At 54.5% G+C, this 19,677-nt stretch overlaps 1 protein-coding gene across 1 annotated transcript in view; it reads left to right on the top strand.

Annotated features, from left to right (window-relative positions):
* Nucleotides 1–906: 906 nt before the first annotated feature.
* The window catches only part of LOC142485863 (WD repeat- and FYVE domain-containing protein 4-like), a gene marked incomplete at its 3' end in the record, with an annotated part of 167,128 nt that continues 148,357 nt past the window's right edge, over nt 907–19,677 (top strand). Inside the window, exons 1-5 of the mRNA XM_075584575.1 lie at nt 907–990; nt 8,752–9,021; nt 10,820–10,934; nt 11,457–11,560; nt 14,592–14,735. Coding sequence (XP_075440690.1) covers nt 8,752–9,021; nt 10,820–10,934; nt 11,457–11,560; nt 14,592–14,735 — 633 coding nt within the window. The remainder of the gene's footprint in view (nt 991–8,751; nt 9,022–10,819; nt 10,935–11,456; nt 11,561–14,591; nt 14,736–19,677) is intronic.

The following is a 19,677-nucleotide window of genomic DNA, read 5'->3' as shown; positions in this document are numbered from 1 at the left end:
CCACCTCTGGCTCTGTGTATTAGAGGTACCCCCTCTGGCTCTGTGTATTAGAGGTGCCCCCTGCTCCCTGTGTATTAGACATACCCCCTGCGCTCTGTGTATTAGACATACCCCCTGCTCTCTGTGTATTAGACACCCCCCCTGCTCTCTGTGTATAAGACATACCCTCTGCTCTCTGTGTATTAGAGGTGCCCCCTGCGCTCTGTGTATTAGAGGTACCCCCTGCGCTCTGTGTATTAGAGGTACCCCCTGCGCTCTGTGTATTAGAGGTACCCCCCCTGCGCTCTGTGTATTGTAGATACCCCCCTGCGCTCTGTGTATTGTAGATACCCCCTGCGTTGTGTATTGTAGATACCCCCCTGCGCTCTGTGTATTGTAGATACCCCCTGCGCTCTGTGTATTGTAGATACCCCCCTGCGCTCTGTGTATTGTAGATACCCCCTGCACTCTGTGTATTGTAGATACCCCCCTGCGCTCTGTGTATTGTAGATACCCCCTGCGCTCTGTGTATTGTAGATACCCCCTGCGCTCTGTGTATTGTAGATACCCCCCTGTGCTCTGTGTATTGTAGATACCCCCTGCGTTGTGTATTGTAGATACCCCCCTGCGCTCTATGTATTGTAGATACCGCCCTGCGCTCTGTGTATTGTAGATACCCCCTGCGCTCTGTGTATTGTAGATACCCCCTGCGCTCTGTGTATTGTAGATACCCCCCTGCGCTCTGTGTATTGTAGATACCCCCTGCGCTCTGTGTATTAGACGTGCTCTGTGTATTAGACACGCTCGGGTGCCTCTCTCCTCACACGCCCATTTCCAACGTCCCACTTCTGCATTTGTATCAGGAAGTCGCAGCTCGCGGTGCCGGTCACACTGTCACACCCGGAGCCCTTCTCTCCGGCGCCGGTCACACTGTCACACCCGGACTCCTTCTCTCCGGTGCCGGTCACACTGTCACACCTGGACTCCTTCTCTCCGGCGCCGGCCTCTCAGGTAAACCCGCTCACACTATCACACAGGACCTACCCTGCTGGGCGGCACTTTCTATTAACCCCTTTAGTGCCAGAGAGGCCTTTGCAGCGCGTTCCAGGAGACAGTGTTGCGGGGTTAATGTGTTACTTAGATATACACCCGGGGCCACCAACAGGTCGGGTTTTCAGGATATCCCTGCTTCAGCACAGGTGGCTCAATCAGTGCTCAGTCAAAGACTTAGCCACTGATTGAGCCTCCTGTGCTGAAGCAGACTGAGCCAACTGCTGAAGCAGAGACTGATTGAGCCACCTGTGCTGAAGCAGGGATCTCCTGAAAACCTGACCTGTTGGTGGCCCCTGAGGGCTGGAGTTGGCCGCTCCTAATATAAATGTATATGTACTGTATATAAGAGTAACAGTCCTAATAACACAATGGCGTACTGTTTCTTTAAATAAAGAAGTGGAAGTCCGGGGTTTGCCACGCTCGGTGCCACGCTCGGTACCACGCTCAGTGCCACGCTCAGTACCACGCTCAGTGCCACTGCTCATCACCTGCGGGCCGCCACTCATTTATTAACACATTCTCTGCCAGGCTGCATTGCACGGGGTCGGGTCGCACAGGGACCAAGCACAGCACCCCAGCATGGGGTAATAGCAGGAGTAACAGGGAGGGGGTATATGGGGTAATAGCAGGAGTAACAGGGAGGGGGTATATGGGGCAATAGCAGGAGTAACAGGGAGGGGGTATATGGGGTAATAGCAGGAGTAACAGGGAGGGGGTATATGGGGTAATAGCAGGAGTAACAGGGAGGGGGTATATGGGGTAATAGCAGGAGTAACAGGGAGGGGGTACATGGGGTAATAGCAGGAGTAACAGGGAGGGGGTATATGGGGTAATAGCAGGAGTAACAGGGAGGGGGTATATGGGGTAATAGCAGGAGTAACAGAGAGGGGGTATATGGGGCAATAGCAGGAGTAACAGGGAGGGGGTATATAGGGTAATAGCAGGAGTAACAGAGAGGGGGTATATGTGGTAATAGCAGGAGTAACAGGGAGGGGGTATATGGGGTAATAGCAGGAGTAACAGGGAGGGGGTATATGGGGTAATAGCAGGAGTAACAGGGAGGGGGTATATGGGGCAATAGCAGGAGTAACAGGGAGGGGGTATATGGGGTAATAGCAGGAGTAACAGAGAGGGGGTATATGTGGTAATAGCAGGAGTAACAGGGAGGGGGTATATGGGGTAATAGCAGGAGTAACAGGGAGGGGGTATATGGGGTAATAGCAGGAGTAACAGGGAGGGGGTATATGGGGTAATAGCAGGAGTAACAGAGAGGGGGTATATGGGGTAATAGCAGGAGTAACAGAGAGGGGGTATATGGGGTAATAGCAGGAGTAACAGGGAGGGGGTATATGGGGCAATAGCAGGAGTTATAGGGAGGGGGTATATGGGGTAATAGCAGGAGTAACAGAGAGGGGGTATATGGGGTAATAGCAGTATAACAGAGAGGCGGTATATGGGGTAATAGCAGGAGTAACAGAGAGGGGGTATATGGGGCAATAGCAGGAGTAACAGGGAGGGGGTATATGGGGTAATAGCAGGAGTAACAGGGAGGGGGTATATGGGGTAATAGCAGGAGTAACAGGGAGGGGGTATATGGGGTAATAGCAGGAGTAACAGGGAGGGGGTATATGGGGTAATAGCAGGAGTAACAGGGAGGGGGTATATGGGGTAATAGCAGGAGTAACAGAGAGGGGTATATGGGGTAATAGCAGGAGTAACAGGGAGGGGGTATATGGGGTAATAGCAGGAGTAACAGAGAGGGGGTATATGGGGTAATAGCAGGAGTAACAGGGAGGGGGTATATGGGGTAATAGCAGGAGTAACAGGGAGGGGGTATATGGGGTAATAGCAGGAGTAACAGAGAGGGGGTATATGGGGTAATAGCAGGAGTAACAGGGAGGGGGTATATGGGGTAATAGCAGGAGTAACAGGGAGGGGGTATATGGGGTAATAGCAGGAGTAACAGGGAGGGGGTATATGGGGTAATAGCAGGAGTAACAGGGAGGGGGTATATGGGGTAATAGCAGGAGTAACAGAGAGGGGGTATATGGGGTAATAGCAGGAGTAACAGGGAGGGGGTATATGGGGTAATAGCAGGAGTAACAGAGAGGGGGTATATGGGGTAATAGCAGGAGTAACAGGGAGGGGGTATATGGGGTAATAGCAGGAGTAACAGGGAGGGGGTATATGGGGTAATAGCAGGAGTAACAGAGAGGGGGTATATGGGGTAATAGCAGGAGTAACAACGAGGGGGTATATGGGGTAATAGCAGGAGTAACAGAGAGGGGGTATATGGGGTAATAGCAGGAGTAACAAAGAGGGGGTATATGGGGTAATAGCAGGAGTAACAGAGAGGGGGTATATGGGGTAATAGCAGGAGTAACAGAGAGGGGGTATATGGGGCAATAGCAGGAGTAACAGGGAGGGGGTATATGGGGTAATAGCAGGAGTAACAGAGAGGGGGTATATGGGGCAATAGCAGGAGTAACAGGGAGGGGGTATATGGGGCAATAGCAGGAGTTATAGGGAGGGGGTATATGGGGCAATAGCAGGAGTTATAGGGAGAGGGTATATGGGGTAATAGCAGGAGTAACAGAGAGGGGGTATATGGGGTAATAGCAGGAGTAACAGAGAGGGGGTATATGGGGTAATAGCAGGAGTAACAGAGAGGGGGTATATGGGGTAATAGCAGGAGTAACAGGGAGGGGGTATATGGGGTAATAGCAGGAGTAACAGGGAGGGGGTATATGGGGCAATAGCAGGAGTTATAGGGAGGGGGTATATGGGGTAATAGCAGGAGTAACAGAGAGGGGGTATATGGGGTAATAGCAGGAGTAACGGAGGGGGTATATGCGGTAATAGCAGGAGTAACAGGGAGGGGGTATATGGGGCAATAGCAGGAGTTATAGGGAGGGGGTATATGGGGCAATAGCAGGAGTTATAGGGAGGGGGTATATGGGGCAATTGCATGAGTTATAGGGAGAGGTTATATGGGGTAATAGGAGGAGTTATAGGGAGAGGTTATATGGGATAATAGGAGGAGTTATAGGGAGAGGTTATATGGGGTAATAGGAGGAGTTATAGGGAGAGGTTATATGGGGTAATAGGAGGAGTTATAGGGAGAGGTTATATGGGGTAATATGAGGAGTTGTAGGGAGAGGTTATATGGGGTAATATGAGGAGTTATAGGGAGGGGGTATATGGGGTAATAGGAGTTATAGGGAGGGGTTATATGGGGGAATAGGAGGAGTTATAGGGAGCGGTTATATGGGGTAATAGGAGGAGTTATAGGGAGAGGTTATATGGGGTAATAGGAGGAGTTATAGGGAGAGGTTATATGGGGTAATAGGAGGAGTTATAGGGAGAGGTTATATGGGGTAATAGGAGGAGTTATAGGGAGAGGTTATATGGGGTAATAGGAGGAGTTATAGGGAGAGGTTATATGGGGTAATAGGAGGAGTTATAGGGAGAGGTTATATGGGGTAATTGGAGGAGTTATAGGGAGGGGGTATATGGGGTAATAGGAGGAGTTATAGGGAGCGGGTATATGGGGTAATAGGAGGAGTTATAGGGAGAGGTTATATGGGATAATAGGAGGAGTTATAGGGAGAGGTTATATGGGGTAATAGGAGGAGTTATAGGGAGAGGTTATATGGGGTAATTGGAGGAGTTATAGGGAGGGGGTATATGGGGTAATAGGAGGAGTTATAGGGAGCGGGTATATGGGGTAATAGGAGGAGTTATAGGGAGAGGTTATATAAGGGAATAGGAGGAACTCTTTTTATTGAAAAAAAATTCCAACATTACATTCCATAGAAAAACATTTCAAACAAAAAAAAACCTGCACATTATGTACAAACTTATATTATATCAATATTAACTCAGCATTTGTTCCACCTTTCACCTCAACAGCAACTTCACATTCCTTTTATACACATTTTAATTGAAACTAAATAAAAGCCTTAACTATAGCATTAATAGCTGCTACCTTTAAAGGATTAATTAATGAACAAACATTTTAAGCCCCCCCCCCTCAAAAAAAAAACCACACGGTATTACTTTTTCTTTTTCCCCACATTATCCCCCAATGACCCAAACCTCTTGACGGTCACTGAAGGTGGGATCATGTCCGAGTCTGTCACTCTGGAAACATCCATAGTATGTTCCTCTTCGGATAAGGAAAGTTCCTCTTCATCGTCGGAGTCCTCAGCTCTTGACCCCCAATCCTGTCTGAGAGCAGAAAAACGGTTTTTCATAGCTACCTGAGGAACTTTACCAGCGGGACCTGCAGGACGTCAAAGAGTCCCTCCAAGTTTTTTCACCATGCTCTTCTTCCTTTTCTTTTTTCCCTGTGCCCAAAGCTGCTCACTTTCTTTTTCTTTATTATTATTTTCCCTCACTTGGGTTTCCATCAAAGTAGGATCATCTGATTCCCCAGATTGTTCCCCTGCTGGGAGTAGATTTGAGGAGGATCCTTCTAAGGGGTCTTCTGACATTTCCTGGGCCTTGTTTACACTCACAATAATTGTTTCTTCTGTAAGTGTATCTGGGCAAACTGCATCCACAGGTGGTCCAGGACAAGCTCCGTCCCCAGGAGGATCTAAGCAAGCGCCATCCCTAGGCTGAACCAGACCAACCCCATCTGCAGGCGGATCCAGACATATTCTGTCTGCAACTTTCAGAGCCCGGTCATAAAGTGCTTCATTGTCTTCGAAGTCCACTTCCTGCTCCCATACTTTTGAAATATTATGCCAGGCTTCTGCGCAATTCGTGTATGAATGTCCAAATTTATCGCATAAATTACATCTGATGTTTGTACAACTTGCCCTCTCGTGGCCCAAGGAGTGGCACAAGTTGCATTATAGAACATCACAAGACATGCTTATGTAACGGTTTTTGTGACTTGGCCTGACCCACCCAATCTCACATTGGCCCCTGTGGTCTAACCAGTCCCCATTACAGTGTGGTAGTGTCTGGTGGTGCACCTGTGGGCAACAGGACTCCTGAGTCTCCCGCATGATGGTGGGTGGGGAGGACCCGTCCAGACAGGCAGCTGAGGTAGTGGGCTTGAGTCCTACCTAGATCCAGTGCAGCGCCTCCACCTCATCAGGGTCCCTTCGGTCACTCGGGGATGGTCCTGGCGAGGAACTCCTCTGTGGTGCTCCTCTCTGTACAATCACTCCACACATGTACACAAGAGGGTTGGTAATTAAGAGCATCTTTATTGTACGGTGGGCCATGCTGCCCTCCACAATGGGGTGTAATTAGCCATCCGCGTACGGCCCAGTACTGGACTATTGGGTGGGCCTTCAAAGAGTGGGGCCCACCACCGGTGTTCTTTAAAGCGGTGCGAATCCCCTGAGTCACTTTCTTCCGCATCCCCCCACGAAAATACCCCCGATGTCCGTGCCGACCGTGGCAAGGACCACCGTGATGATCCCGGGGCCTTCTTTTCGGTTTCTCGGTCGCAGGAGGCAACCACCGACCCACCGCTGCCTTACCCAATTCCCCCCCACCCCGGGAAATACCCTCGGTGGCGCAACTGCGCTGTCTTTCCCCAGTCCGCTTCTCCTCCTCCCCCAAAGGTACGTCCATTAGTTCCAAACTAGGCGGGGACCCCGGGGAACCTGAGGTCTCTTAAAGCTGACATCGTATTCGCATGAACATGGATAAGGGCGTAAATATCATCTGCACTGAAGCCCAAAGATTCTTTCAATAGATGTTTTCCTACAAAAATCCTGTCAGGCTTCATCTCCTCTGCGCCCTTATATCTCAACTTTACCACGTTCCTCCTTTTTAAAGGTTGTGCATTTCTGGTCACAGCGCTCACAAAGGATCTCCCACTCCAGGCTGAAGGGGGTGCTGTATGAACTGGGGTTACCTTGATGCCATTACTTTGCTTTACCCCATCTTCTGATTGGGCCACTCTATCAGGAACTGTTTGGATAGGAGCAGCACTTTCAGTCTCTACAACCTTAACTTCACTCCCAGGCATTACAGGGTTAATGCTGTCTCCATTGCTGCTGATTACCACCTGCTGTCCTCTCTCAGAGTTCTGAATCCCACGACCAGCTAATAAGCAGGGGGGTGGTTCTGTAAGTCCAGGTAAGCATGGGTTCTCTGGCTCACTGCTCTCAGGTACAAACTCCATTTCTAGCTGATCTCCTCTCAGATTTTCTAGGTTCTTGCTTTGCTGCTCTCCAGATTTCTTTGTAATTTCTTTAACTTCTCCCAGCGTGGGAGTCTGAGATAACCCAACATCACAGGTGTCTGCTGCTTTCTTTGCATGCAATGGTCTTTTAATCAGATCTTCTGCTGCTTCTGCTATTAACCCCTGGGATGCTGGAAGCTCTGGAACAGATCCTTGCTCACAGTCTGATACACCCTGAGGTGAGTTTTACAGGGCTGTTACCTTCTCCTGTGGAAACATTTAGCTTCCGGTCCTTTGCTTTCTTTTTTTTTGCAACTTTACCCTTTGGGGTTTTCTTGGCAGTTGGTGGAATTAAACTGTCAGGATCTGAATCAGAATTTTCCTGGGATAAGTTCTCTGTTTTATCTTTAGACTTTGCAGACTTGTTCTGGGATCTAGTTTCTCTCCCACTTCTTGTAGGCGTCACCAAACTTATCTTTTCTTGTGAGCATTTAATGGGGTTTTGGCTTCCGTTTCCACAATATGAATCTGCGCCTTGTTCTGCACTTTGCTCTGCACCCAGCTCAGCATTTTGCTCTGCACCCTGTTCTGCACTTTGCTCTGCACCCTGCTCAGCATTTTGCTCTGCACCCTGCTTGGCACTTTGCTCAGCACCTGTTCAGCACTGTGGGTTAGCATTTCAATAGTTTTTAAAAGGGAACGTTTCTGTTTGACTGGAACCCCTGTTATTTTAGCAATCTCACCCTCCAACCGGGTTAATTCAACATGCAGATGATTTATTTGCTTCTTGCGCGTGTCTACCTCACGACCACGACATCTCTTTACTTTAATATTTTCTATTTCCAATTCTTCTACCTTCCTGTTATACTTCTTCAATAAAGCTCGTTTCTCTTCTTTCTTAAGCAGATTCTGTTCTGCCCCTTCCTTTCTCTCCAAACTCTCCTGTACCTTGCATTCAGCCTCACCAAGGCCTACACCACTGCTGCAGCCTGCGGCCTCTCCTACTTCCATCTCCAACACACAGTCACCAACCCCTGGGTCTAAGGTTATCCTGGCTCCCCTGCAGGAGCTCACCTGCAGCCCATCCTGGAGGAGTTATAGGGAGGGGGTATATGGGGTAATAGGAGGAGTTATAGGGAGAGGTTATATGGGGTAATAGGAGGTTATAGGGAGCGGGTATATGGGGTAATAGGAGGAGTTATAGGGAGCGGGTAATAGGAGGGGTTATATGGGGTAATAGGAGGAGTTATAAGGAGCGGTTATATGGGCTAATAGGAGGGGTTATATGGGGTAATAGGAGGAGTTATAGGGAGGGGTTATATGGGGTAATAGGAGGAGTTATAGGGAGGGGTAACAGGAGGGGTTATATGGGGTAATAGGAGGAGTTATAAGGAGCGGTTATATGGGGTAATAGGAGGGGTTATATGGGGTAATAGGAGGAGGTATATGGAGGGGGTATATGGGTAATAGGAGGAGTAATAGGGAGGGGTTATATGGGGTAATAGGAGGGGGTATATGGAGTTGTGTTATAGTTTGGGACACCCCGCTCACTATAAGGTGTGTTACAGATGAGTGACGCTGTTACCCAGGAGGGGGAGGGGTCGGACCCCAGTCCCACAGGTGGAAACCCCGTCTCCAGGAGCCCAGATGACCCAGAGAACGGAGCGGAGACTCAGAATGAGGACCCCGATGCCCGGCCGCCCCCCAATCTCTCGTGCCCGCTGGCGCTCTGGGAAACTTTGGGCAAACAGTTTCAGGATTACAAGCAGTCCTGCCCGTTCCTGATCCTCTCGCAGCAAAGACTGCGCCTGTCTGGGCTCCTCCCTCTCTTCCTCAAGGTGCGCTAATCCCATCCCGTGAGCGCGCGCTAATCCCATCCCGTGAGCGCGCGCTAATCCCATCCCGTGAGCGCGCGCTAATCCCATCCTGTGAGCGCGCGCTAATCCCATCCTGTGAGCGCGCGCTAATCCCATCCTGTGAGCGCGCGCTAATCCCATCCTGTGAGCGCGCGCTAATCCCATCCTGTGAGCGCGCGCTAATCCCATCCTGTGAGCGCGCGCTAATCCCATCCTGTGAGCGCGCGCTAATCCCATCCTGTGAGCGCGCGCTAATCCCATCCTGTGAGCGTGCGCTAATCCCATCCTGTGAGCGCGCGCTAATCCCATCCTGTGCGTGTCGCGTGCGCTAATCCCATCCACATTTCACGTGCGCTAATTTGATCCCTTGCATGTATCGCGCGCTAATCTTATCCCTTACACGTATCGCGTGCGCTAATTTTATCCTTTGCGCTAATCCCATCCTGTACGTGTCACGTGCACTAATACCATTCTGTGTCCCCCCTCTCTCTCTCTCTGTGTCCCCTCTCTCTCTCTGTGTCCCCTCTCTCTGTGTCCCCTCTCTCTCTCTGTGACCCCCTCTCTTTCTCTCTGTCCCCCCCCATTGTCCCTCTGTCCCCCCATTGTCCCTCTGTCCCCCACATTGTCCGTGTCCCCTCCTCTCTCTCTGAGTCCCCCCCTCTCTGTGTGTCTCCTCCTATTTCCCCATATAACCGCTCCCTATAACTCCTCCCCCATATAATCTATAGGGGGGGATACAGGTACAGGGAGGGGGACAGGTACAGGAAGGGGATACAGGTAAAGGGGGTGATACAGGTACAGGAAGGGGATACAGGTACAGGGGGTGATACAGGTACAGGGGGGATACCGGTACAGCGGGAGGTACAGGGGGGGATACAGGTACAGGGGGGATTCAGGTACAGGGGGGGATACAGGTACAGGGGGGTTACAGGTACAGGGGGGGACAGGTACAGGGGATACAGGTAGGGGATACAGGTACAGGGGGGGACAGGTACAGGAAGGGGATACAGGTACAGGGAGGGGGATATAGGTACAGGGAGGGGGATACAGGTACAGGGAGGGGGATATAGGTACAGGGAGGGGGATATAGGTACAGGGAGGGGGATATAGGTACAGGGGGATACAGGTACAGGGAGGGGGATACAGGTACAGGTAGGGGGATACAGGTACAGGGAGGGGGATATAGGTACAGGGAGGGGGATATAGATATAGGGGGGGATACATGTACAGGAAGGCGATACAGAAGGTACAGAGGGGGGTACAGGTACAGAGGGGGGTACAGGTACAGAGTGCAGAGGTGCGTACAGGTACAGAGGGGGATACAGAGGGTACAGAGGGGGGTACAGGTACAGAGTGCAGAGGGGCGTACAGGTACAGAGGGGGATACAGAGGGTACAGAGGGGGGTACAGGTACAGAGGGGGATACAGAAGGTACAGAGGGGGGTACAGGTACAGAGGGGGGTACAGGTACAGAGGGGGATAAAGAAGGTACAGAGGGGGGTACAGGTACAGAGGGGGGTACAGGTACAGAGGGGGATAAAGAAGGTACAGAGGGGGATAAAGAAGGTACAGAGGGGGGTACAGGTACAGAGTGCAGAGGTGCGTACAGGTACAGAGGAGGGTACAGAGGGGGGTACAGGTACAGAGTGCAGAGGGGGATACAGGTAAAGAGGGGGGTACAGAGGGGGATACATTTCTGCACATCTCTATGCCTTCCATAGTCAGGGTGGTGGGCAGTGTGTTGGCTCTGCAAAGGGTTAATGAAGTAATCCCATTGCAGGCGTGTGAGCAGACCCCGGGGGTCCTGTCTGCCCCCCACATCCAGCTCATGGCCGGGGAGCTGGGGGCGCTGCTCGCGGTGGAAATGAGAAAGAGAATCTCCAACAAGCCGGCAGGTGAGCGATCGCGGGGTGTGGGGGGGGCACTCGTATCGGGGGGTGGGGGCACTCATATCGGGGGTGGGGGCACTCATATTGGGGGGCCCCCCACTCATATCAGGGGGTGGGGGCACTCATATTGGGGGCCCCCCCACTCATATCGGGGGGTGGGGGCACTCATATCTGGGGGGTGGGGGCAATCATATCCTGGGGGTGGGGGCACTCATATTGGGGGGGTCCCCACTCATATCGGGGGGTGGGGGCACTCATATCGGGGGGGAGCACACATATCGGGGGGGACAGGGGTGGGGGGTACCCACTCATATCGGGAGGGGGGGTCCCCACTCATATCGGGAGGGGGGGTCCCCGATTCATATAGGTTATGGTTTCTCAATTCAGAAGGGTTTCCCCGTTGGGGTTTCCGGCTTCTCTCTCTAATTAGTACAGGAATGTTAGGATCTTTTCTGGGGCCTGTGATCCCTCTGTGATCTTACAAAGGGATCCCACATATAGAAGTGACCCGCGTCTCTCTCTATGCAGGAGCAGCGCGTCTCTCTCTCACCGGCTTCCTACAGGGGACAGAGGAAGGGGTGTCCGGGAACCTGCTCCTCAAATCAGTCCACCTCCTGTCCCAGACAGGCCAGGTAAGCAGCGTACAGGTAACAGGGCGTGAGTGTGCGCGGCACCGAGGTGCCTCCTAGGCACTCGCAGTAGGGTTACCTTCCTGTCCCAGACAGGCCAGGTATGCAGCGTACAGGTAACAGGGCGTGAGTGTGCGCGGCACCGAGGTGCCTCCTAGGCACTCGCAGTAGGGTTACCTTCCTGTCCCAGACAGGCCAGGTATGCAGCGTACAGGTAACAGGGCGTGAGTGTGTGCGGCACCGAGGTGCCTCCTAGGCACTCGCAGTAGGGTTACCCTCCTGTCCCAGACAGGCCAGGTAAGCAGCGTACAGGTAACAGGGCGTGAGTGTGCGGCACCGAGGTGCCTCCTAGGCACTCGCAGTAGGGTTACCCTCCTGTCCCAGACAGGCCAGGTAAGCAGCATACAGGTAGCAGGGCGTGAGTGTGTGCGGCACCGAGGTGCCTCCTAGGCACTCGCAGTAGGGTTACCTTAGTGTAAGCTCAATGCTGCACGCTTTAAAGATTCACCTTCACGGAGACGTTACTGTCCTAACCCGGAGCTGGGAGCAACACGCTGTACATGCTGCAGTGTGCCAATATTATACCCAGAGAAGGATTACCCCATATAACCGCTCCCTATAACCCCTCCTATTACCCCATATAACCGCTCCCTATAACTCCTCCTATTACCCCATATACCCGCTCCCTCTAACTCCTCCTATTACCCCATATACCCGCTCCCTCTAACTCCTCCTATTACCCCATATAACCTCCCTCTAACTCCTCCTATTACCCATATAACCCCTCCCTATAACTCCTCCTATTACCCCATATAACCGCTCATATTACCCAATATAACCTCCCTATAACTCCTCCTATTACCCCATATAATCGCTCCCTATAACCCCTCATATTACCCATATAACTGCTCCCTATAACCCCTCATATTACCCATATAACCGCTCCCTATAACTCCTCCTATTACCCATATAACTGCTCCCTATAACCCCTCATATTACCCATATAACCGCTCCCTATAACTCCTCCTATTCCCCCATATAACTGCTCCCTATAACCCCTCATATTACCCATATAACCGCTCCCTATAACTCCTCCTATTACCCATATAACTGCTCCCTATAACCCCTCATATTACCCATATAACCGCTCCCTATAACTCCTCCTATTCCCCCATATACTGTAACCTCCCTACAACCCCTCATATTACCCATATAACCTCCCTATAACCCTCCTATTCCCCCATATAACCTCTCCCTATAACTCCTCCTATTGCCCCATATAACCGCCTTGTATTACCTCTCTCCCCGTGACACTCCTGTCCCGCCTCTGTCCCCTCTCACAGGGACACTCCTGTCCTGTCTCTGTCCCCTCTCAGTGACACTCCTCTCCCCTCTCACAGTGACACTCCTGTCCCGTCTCTGTCCCCTCTCACAGTGACACTCCTGTCCTGTTTCTGTCCCCTCTCACAGTGACGCTCCTGTCTCGTCTCTGTCCCCTCTCAGTGACACTCCTGTCCCGTCTCTGTCCCCTCTCACAGACACTCTGTCCCGTGTCTGTCCCCTCTCACAGTGACACTCCTGTCCCCTCTCAGTGACACTCCTGTCCCGTCTCTGTCCCCTCTCACAGGGACACTCCTGTCCCGTCTCTGTCCCATCTCTGTCCCCTCTCAGTGACACTCCTGTCCCCTCTCAGTGACACTCCTGTCCCGTGTCTGTCCCCTCTCACAGTGACACTCCTGTCCCGTGTCTGTCCCCTCTCACAGTGACACTCCTGTCCTGTCCCCCCCCAGTGACACTCCTGTCCTGTCCCTGTCTGCTCTCACAGTGACGCTCCTGTCCCGTCTCTGTCCCCTCTCACAGTGACACTCCTGTCCAGTCTCTGTCCCCTCTCAGTGACACTCCTGTCCCATCTCTGTCCCCTCTCAGTGACACTCCTGTTCCCTCTCTGTCCCCTCTCACAGTGACGCTCCTGTTCCGTCTCTGTCCCCTCTCACAGTGACGCTCCTGTCCCGTCTCTGTCCCCTCTCACAGTGACGCTCCTGTCCTGTCTCTGTCCCCTCTCAGTGACACTCCTGTCCGGTCTCTGTCCCCTCTCAGTGACACTCCTGTCCCCTCTCACAGTGACACTCCTGTCCCCTCTCTGTCCCCTCTCACAGTGACACTCCTGCCCCGTCTCTGTCCCCTCTCACAGTGACACTCCTGCCCCGTCTCTGTCCCCTCTCACAGTGACACTCCTGTTCCGTCTCTGTCCCCTCCCACAGTGACACTCCTGTCCCCTCTCACAGTGACACTCCTGTCCTGTCTCTGTCCCCTCTCACAGTGACGCTCCTGTCCTGTCTGTCCCCTCTCACAGTGACTCCTGTCCTGTCTCCTCTCAGTGACACTCTGTCCAGCCTCTGTCCCGTCTCAGTGACACTCCTGTCCCCTCTCACAGTGATGCTCCTGTCCCCTCTCTCAGTGACACTCCTGTCCCCTCTCACAGTGACACTCCTGTCCTGTCTCTGTCCCCTCTCACAGTGACGCTCCTGTCCTGTCTGTCCCCTCTCACAGTGACTCCTGTCCTGTCTCCTCTCAGTGACACTCTGTCCAGCCTCTGTCCCGTCTCAGTGACACTCCTGTCCCCTCTCACAGTGATGCTCCTGTCCCCTCTCACAGTGACACTCCTGTCCTGTCTGTCCCCTCTCACAGTGACACTCCTGTCTGTCCCCTCTCACAGTGACACTCCTGTCCTGTCTGTCCCCTCAGTGACACTCTGTCCTGCCTCTGTCCCCTCTCAGTGACACTCCTGTCCCTTCTAACAGTGACATTCCTGTCCCCTCTCACAGTGACGCTCCTGTCCCCTCCTGTCCTGCCTCTGTCCCCTCTCAGTGACACTCCTGTCCCCTCCTGTCCTGCCTCTGTCCACTCTCCCCTATATTCCATCTCCCCAAAATCATGCCTGGCCACAGAAGACATTGTGGCTGAATACAGAGGTCTCTCTCTGTAGAAGGCGAGGCTATGTGCTGAGGCGCACGGCATGTGTTGTGTTTTCCAGGGGGTCCTGTGCAGTCTCATCAGGACTGGTCTACCGGAGGTGTTTCTTCAAAGCCTCTACCTGTTCCTTGCTTTCCCTCCTGGGCAGGGAGGGGTTAAAGATCTGCAGAAGCCGGAGAATGCCGAGCAGGAGCTCTTCCTGCAGGTGAGTGATACTCAGGGTGTGGGGCAGGAACTATTCCTACAGGTGAGTGATACTCCGGGGGTGGGGCAGGTGAGTGATACTCCGGGGGTGGGGCAGGAACTCTTCCTGCAGGTGAGTGATACTCAGGGGTGGGGCAGGAACTATTCCTACAGGTGAGTGATACTCAGGGGTGGGGCAGGAACTATTCCTACAGGTGAGTGATACTCAGGGGGCGGGGCAGGAGCTCTTCCTACAGGTGAGTGATACTCCGGGGGTGGGGCAGGTGAGTGATACTCCGGGGGTGGGGCAGGAACTCTTCCTGCAGGTGAGTGATACTCAGGGGGCGGGGCAGGAACTCTTCCTGCAGGTGAGTGATACTCAGGGGGCGGGGCAGGAACTATTCCTGCAGGTGAGTGATACTCCGGGGGTGGGGCAGGAGCTCTTCCTGCAGGTGAGGGATACTCCGGGGGTGGGGCAGGATCTCTTCCTGCAGGTGAGTGATACTCCGGGGGTGGGGCAGGAACTCTTCCTGCAGGTGAGGGATACTCCGGGGGTGGGGCAGGAGCTCTTCCTGCAGGTGAGTGATACTCCGGGGGTGGGGCAGGAGCTCTTCCTGCAGGTGAGGGATACTCCGGGGGTGGGGCAGGATCTCTTCCTGCAGGTGAGTGATACTCCGGGGGCGGGGTAGGAACTATTCCTGCAGGTGAGTGATACTCCGGGGGTGGGGCAGGAGCTCTTCCTGCAGGTGAGTGATACTCAGGGGGTGGGGCAGGAACTATTCCTACAGGTGAGTGATACTCAGGGGGTGGGGTAGGAGCTCTTCCTGCAAGTGAGTGATACTCCGGGGGTGGGGCAGGAGCTCTTCCTGCAGGTGAGTGATACTCAGGGGTGGGGCAGGAACTATTCCTGCAGGTGAGTGATACTCAGGGGTGGGGCAGGAACTATTCCTACAGGTGAGTGATACTCAGGGGGCGGGGCAGGAGCTCTTCCTACAGGTGAGTGATACTCCGGGGGTGGGGCAGGTGAGTGATACTCCGGGGGTGGGGCAGGAACTCTTCCTGCAGGTGAGTGATACTCAGGGGGCGGGGCAGGAACTCTTCCTGCAGGTGAGTGATACTCAGGGGGCGGGGCAGGAACTATTCCTGCAGGTGAGTGATACTCCGGGGGTGGGGCAGGAGCTCTTCCTGCAGGTGAGGGATACTCCGGGGGTGGGGCAGGATCTCTTCCTGCAGGTGAGTGATACTCCGGGGGCGGGGTAGGAACTATTCCTGCAGGTGAGTGATACTCCGGGGGTGGGGCAGGAGCTCTTCCTGCAGGTAAGTGATACTCAGGGGGTGGGGCAGGAACTATTCCTACAGGTGAGTGATACTCAGGGGGTGGGGTAGGAGCTCTTCCTGCAAGTGAGTGATACTCCGGGGGTGGGGCAGGAGCTCTTCCTGCAGGTGAGTGATACTCCGGGTGTGGGGCAGGAGCTCTTCCTGCAGGTGAGTGATACTAAGGGGGTGGGGCAGGAGCTCTTCCTGCAGGTGAGTGATACTCCGGGGGTGGGGCAGGAGCTCTTCCTGCAGGTGAGTGATACTCCGGGGGTGGGGCAGGAACTCTTCCTACAGGTGAGTGATACTCCGGGGGTGGGGCAGGAACTCTTCCTACAGGTGAGTGATACTCCGGGGGTGGGGCAGGAACTCTTCCTGCAGGTGAGTGATACTCAGGGGGTGGGGCAGGAGCTCTTCCTGCAGGTGAGTGATACTCCGGGGGTGGGGCAGGAGCTCTTCCTGCAGGTGAGTGATACTCCGGGTGTGGGGCAGGAGCTCTTCCTGCAGGTGAGTGATACTAAGGGGGTGGGGCAGGAGCTCTTCCTGCAGGTGAGTGATACTCCGGGGGTGGGGCAGGAGCTCTTCCTGCAGGTGAGTGATACTCCGGGGGTGGGGCAGGAACTATTCCTGCAGGTGAGTGATATTCCGGGGGTGGGGCAGGAACTCTTCCTGCAGGTGAGTGATACTCCGGGGGTGGAGCAGGAACTCTTCCTGCAGGTGAGTGATACTCAGGGGGCGGGGCAGGAACTATTCCTGCAGGTGAGTGATACTCAGGGGGCGGGGCAGGAACTATTCCTGCAGGTGAGTGATACTCAGGGGGCGGGGCAGGAACTATTCCTGCAGGTGAGTGATACTCCGGGGGTGGGGCAGGAGCTCTTCCTGCAGGTGAGTGATACTCAGGGGGCGGGGCAGGAACTATTCCTGCAGGTGAGTGATACTCCGGGGGTGGGGCAGGAACTCTTCCTGCAGGTGAGTGATACTCCGGTGGTGGGGCAGGAGCTCTTCCTGCAGGTGAGTGATACTCCGGGGGTGGGGCAGGAACTCTTCCTGCAGGTGAGTGATACTCCGGTGGTGGGGCAGGAACTCTTCCTGCAGGTGAGGGATACTCCGGGGGCGGGGCAGGAGCTCTTCCTGCAGGTGAGTGATACTCCGGGGGTGGGGCAGGAACTATTCCTGCAGGTGAGTGATACTCCGGGGGTAGGGCAGGAACTCTTCCTGCAGGTGAGTGATACTCAGGGGGTGGGGCAGGAACTATTCCTGCAGGTGAGTGATACTCCGGTGGTGGGGCAGGAGCTCTTCCTGCAGGTGAGTTATACTCCGGTGGTGGGGCAGGAGCTCTTCCTGCAGGTGAGTGATACTCAGGGTGTGGGGCAGGAGCTCTTCCTGCAGGTGAGTGATACTCCGGGGGTGGGGCAGGAACTCTTCCTGCAGGTGAGTGATACTAAGGGGGTGGGGCAGGAGCTCTTCCTGCAGGTGAGTGATACTCAGGGGGCGGGGCAGGAACTATTCCTGCAGGTGAGTGATACTCCGGGGGTGGGGCAGGAGCTCTTCCTGCAGGTGAGTGATACTCCGGGGGTGGGGCAGGAGCTATTCCTGCAGGTGAGTGATACTCCGGGGGTGGGGCAGGAGCTCTTCATGCAGGTGAGTGATACTCTGGGGGTGGGGCAGGAGCTCTTCCTGCAGGTGAGTGATACTCAGGGGGTGGGGCAGGAGCTCTTCCTGCAGGTGAGTGATACTCCGGGGGCGGGGCAGGAGCTCTTCCTGCAGGTGAGTGATACTCCGGTGGTGGGGCAGGAACTATTCCTGCAGGTGAGTGATACTCCGGGGGTGGGGCAGGAGCTCTTCCTGCAGGTGAGTGATACTCCGGGGGTGGGGCAGGAACTGTTCCTGCAGGTGAGGGATACTCCGGGAGTGGGGCAGGAGCTCTTCCTGCAGGTGAGTGATACTCCGGTGGTGGGGCAGGAACTATTCCTGCAGGTGAGTGATTCTCCGGGGGTGGGGCAGGAGCTCTTCCTGCAGGTGAGTGATACTCCGGTGGTGGGGCAGGAACTATTCCTGCAGGTGAGTGATACTCTGGGGGTGGGGCAGGAGCTCTTCCTGCAGGTGAGTGATACTCCAGGGGTGGGGCAGGAACTCTTCCTGCAGGTGAGGGATACTCCGGGGGCGGGGCAGGAGCTCTTCCTGCAGGTGAGTGATACCCCGGTGGTGGGGCAGGAACTATTCCTGCAGGTGAGTGATACTCCGGGGGTGGGGCAGGAGCTCTTCCTGCAGGTGAGTGATACTCCGGTGGTGGGGCAGGAACTATTCCTGCAGGTGAGTGATACTCCGGGGGTGGGGCAGGAGCTCTTCCTGCAGGTGAGTGATACTCCGGGGGTGGGGCAGGAACTCTTCCTGCAGGTGAGGGATACTCCGGGGGTGGGGCAGGAGCTCTTCCTGCAGGTGAGTGATACTCCAGGGTTGGGGCAGGAACTCTTCCTGCAGGTGAGGGATACTCCGGGGGTGGGGCAGGAGCTCTTCCTCCAGGTGAGGGATACTCCGGGGGTGGGGCAGGAGCTTTTCCTGCAGGTGAGTGATACTCCGGGGGTGGGGCAGGAGCTCTTCCTGCAGGTGAGTGATACTCCGGGGGTGGGGCAGGAACTCTTCCTGCAGGTGAGGGATACTCCGGGGGTGGGGCAGGAGCTCTTCCTGCAGGTGAGTGATACTCCGGGGGTGGGGCAGGATCTCTTCCTGCAGGTGAGTGATACTCCGGGGGTGGGGCAGGATCTCTTCCTGCAGGTGAGTGATACTCCGGGGGTGGGGCAGGAACTCTTCCTGCAGGTGAGGGATACTCCGGGGGTGGGGCAGGAGCTCTTCCTGCAGGTGAGTGATACTCCGGGGGTGGGGCAGGAGCTCTTCCTGCAGGTGAGTGATACTCCGGGGGTGGGGCAGGAACTATTCCTGCAGGTGAGTGATACTCCGGGGGTGGAGCAGGAGCTCTTCCTGCAGGTGAGTGATACTCCGGGGGTGGGGCAGGAGCTCTTCCTGCAGGTGAATGATACTCCGGGGGTGGGGCAGGAGCTCTTCCTGCAGGTGAGTGATACTCCGGGGGTGGGGCAGGAACTCTTCCTGCAGGTGAGTGAAACTCCGGGGGTAGGGCAGGAACTCTTCCTGCAGGTGAGTGATACTCCGGGGGTGGGGCAGGAACTCTTCCTGCAGGTGAGTGATGGCTCCCACACGTATAGGCGTCAGCACCAACCCCTACACACATACCTTCACCCAGCCCAGGACCTGACACCTTAGGCTGAGATATAATTGCAGGATCTTTATTCAGCGTCAGTCAGCATAGCAGCACACTCTTCTGCATACGCCCCAGGACTTCTGGACGGTGCTTTACTTCCACTGCTCCAGGTGGTCTTAGCTAGCCAGCCAAGTGAACAAGCTTACCCCGCCATGGGGAAGACTCACAGTTCCCACCATCACCTCACCCTCCTTCACCCTAGCCTGGGATCAGGGAGGGACACACTCCTGCATCCTCTCTCTCCAAGGTGGAGAAGAAGACTCCTACATCCTCTTCACTCCATGAGGAGCTGAGAGGAACTACTTCTCCCTCCTCACTCCATGAGGAGCTGAGAGGAACTACTTCTCCCTCCTCACTCCATGAGGAGCTGAGA

Source organism: Ascaphus truei, unplaced genomic scaffold, assembly GCF_040206685.1.
Source record: "Ascaphus truei isolate aAscTru1 unplaced genomic scaffold, aAscTru1.hap1 HAP1_SCAFFOLD_656, whole genome shotgun sequence".
NCBI lineage: Eukaryota > Metazoa > Chordata > Amphibia > Anura > Ascaphidae > Ascaphus > Ascaphus truei.
Note: the sequence above shows the minus strand (reverse complement) of the source record. Positions and strands in the feature narration are given on the sequence as shown.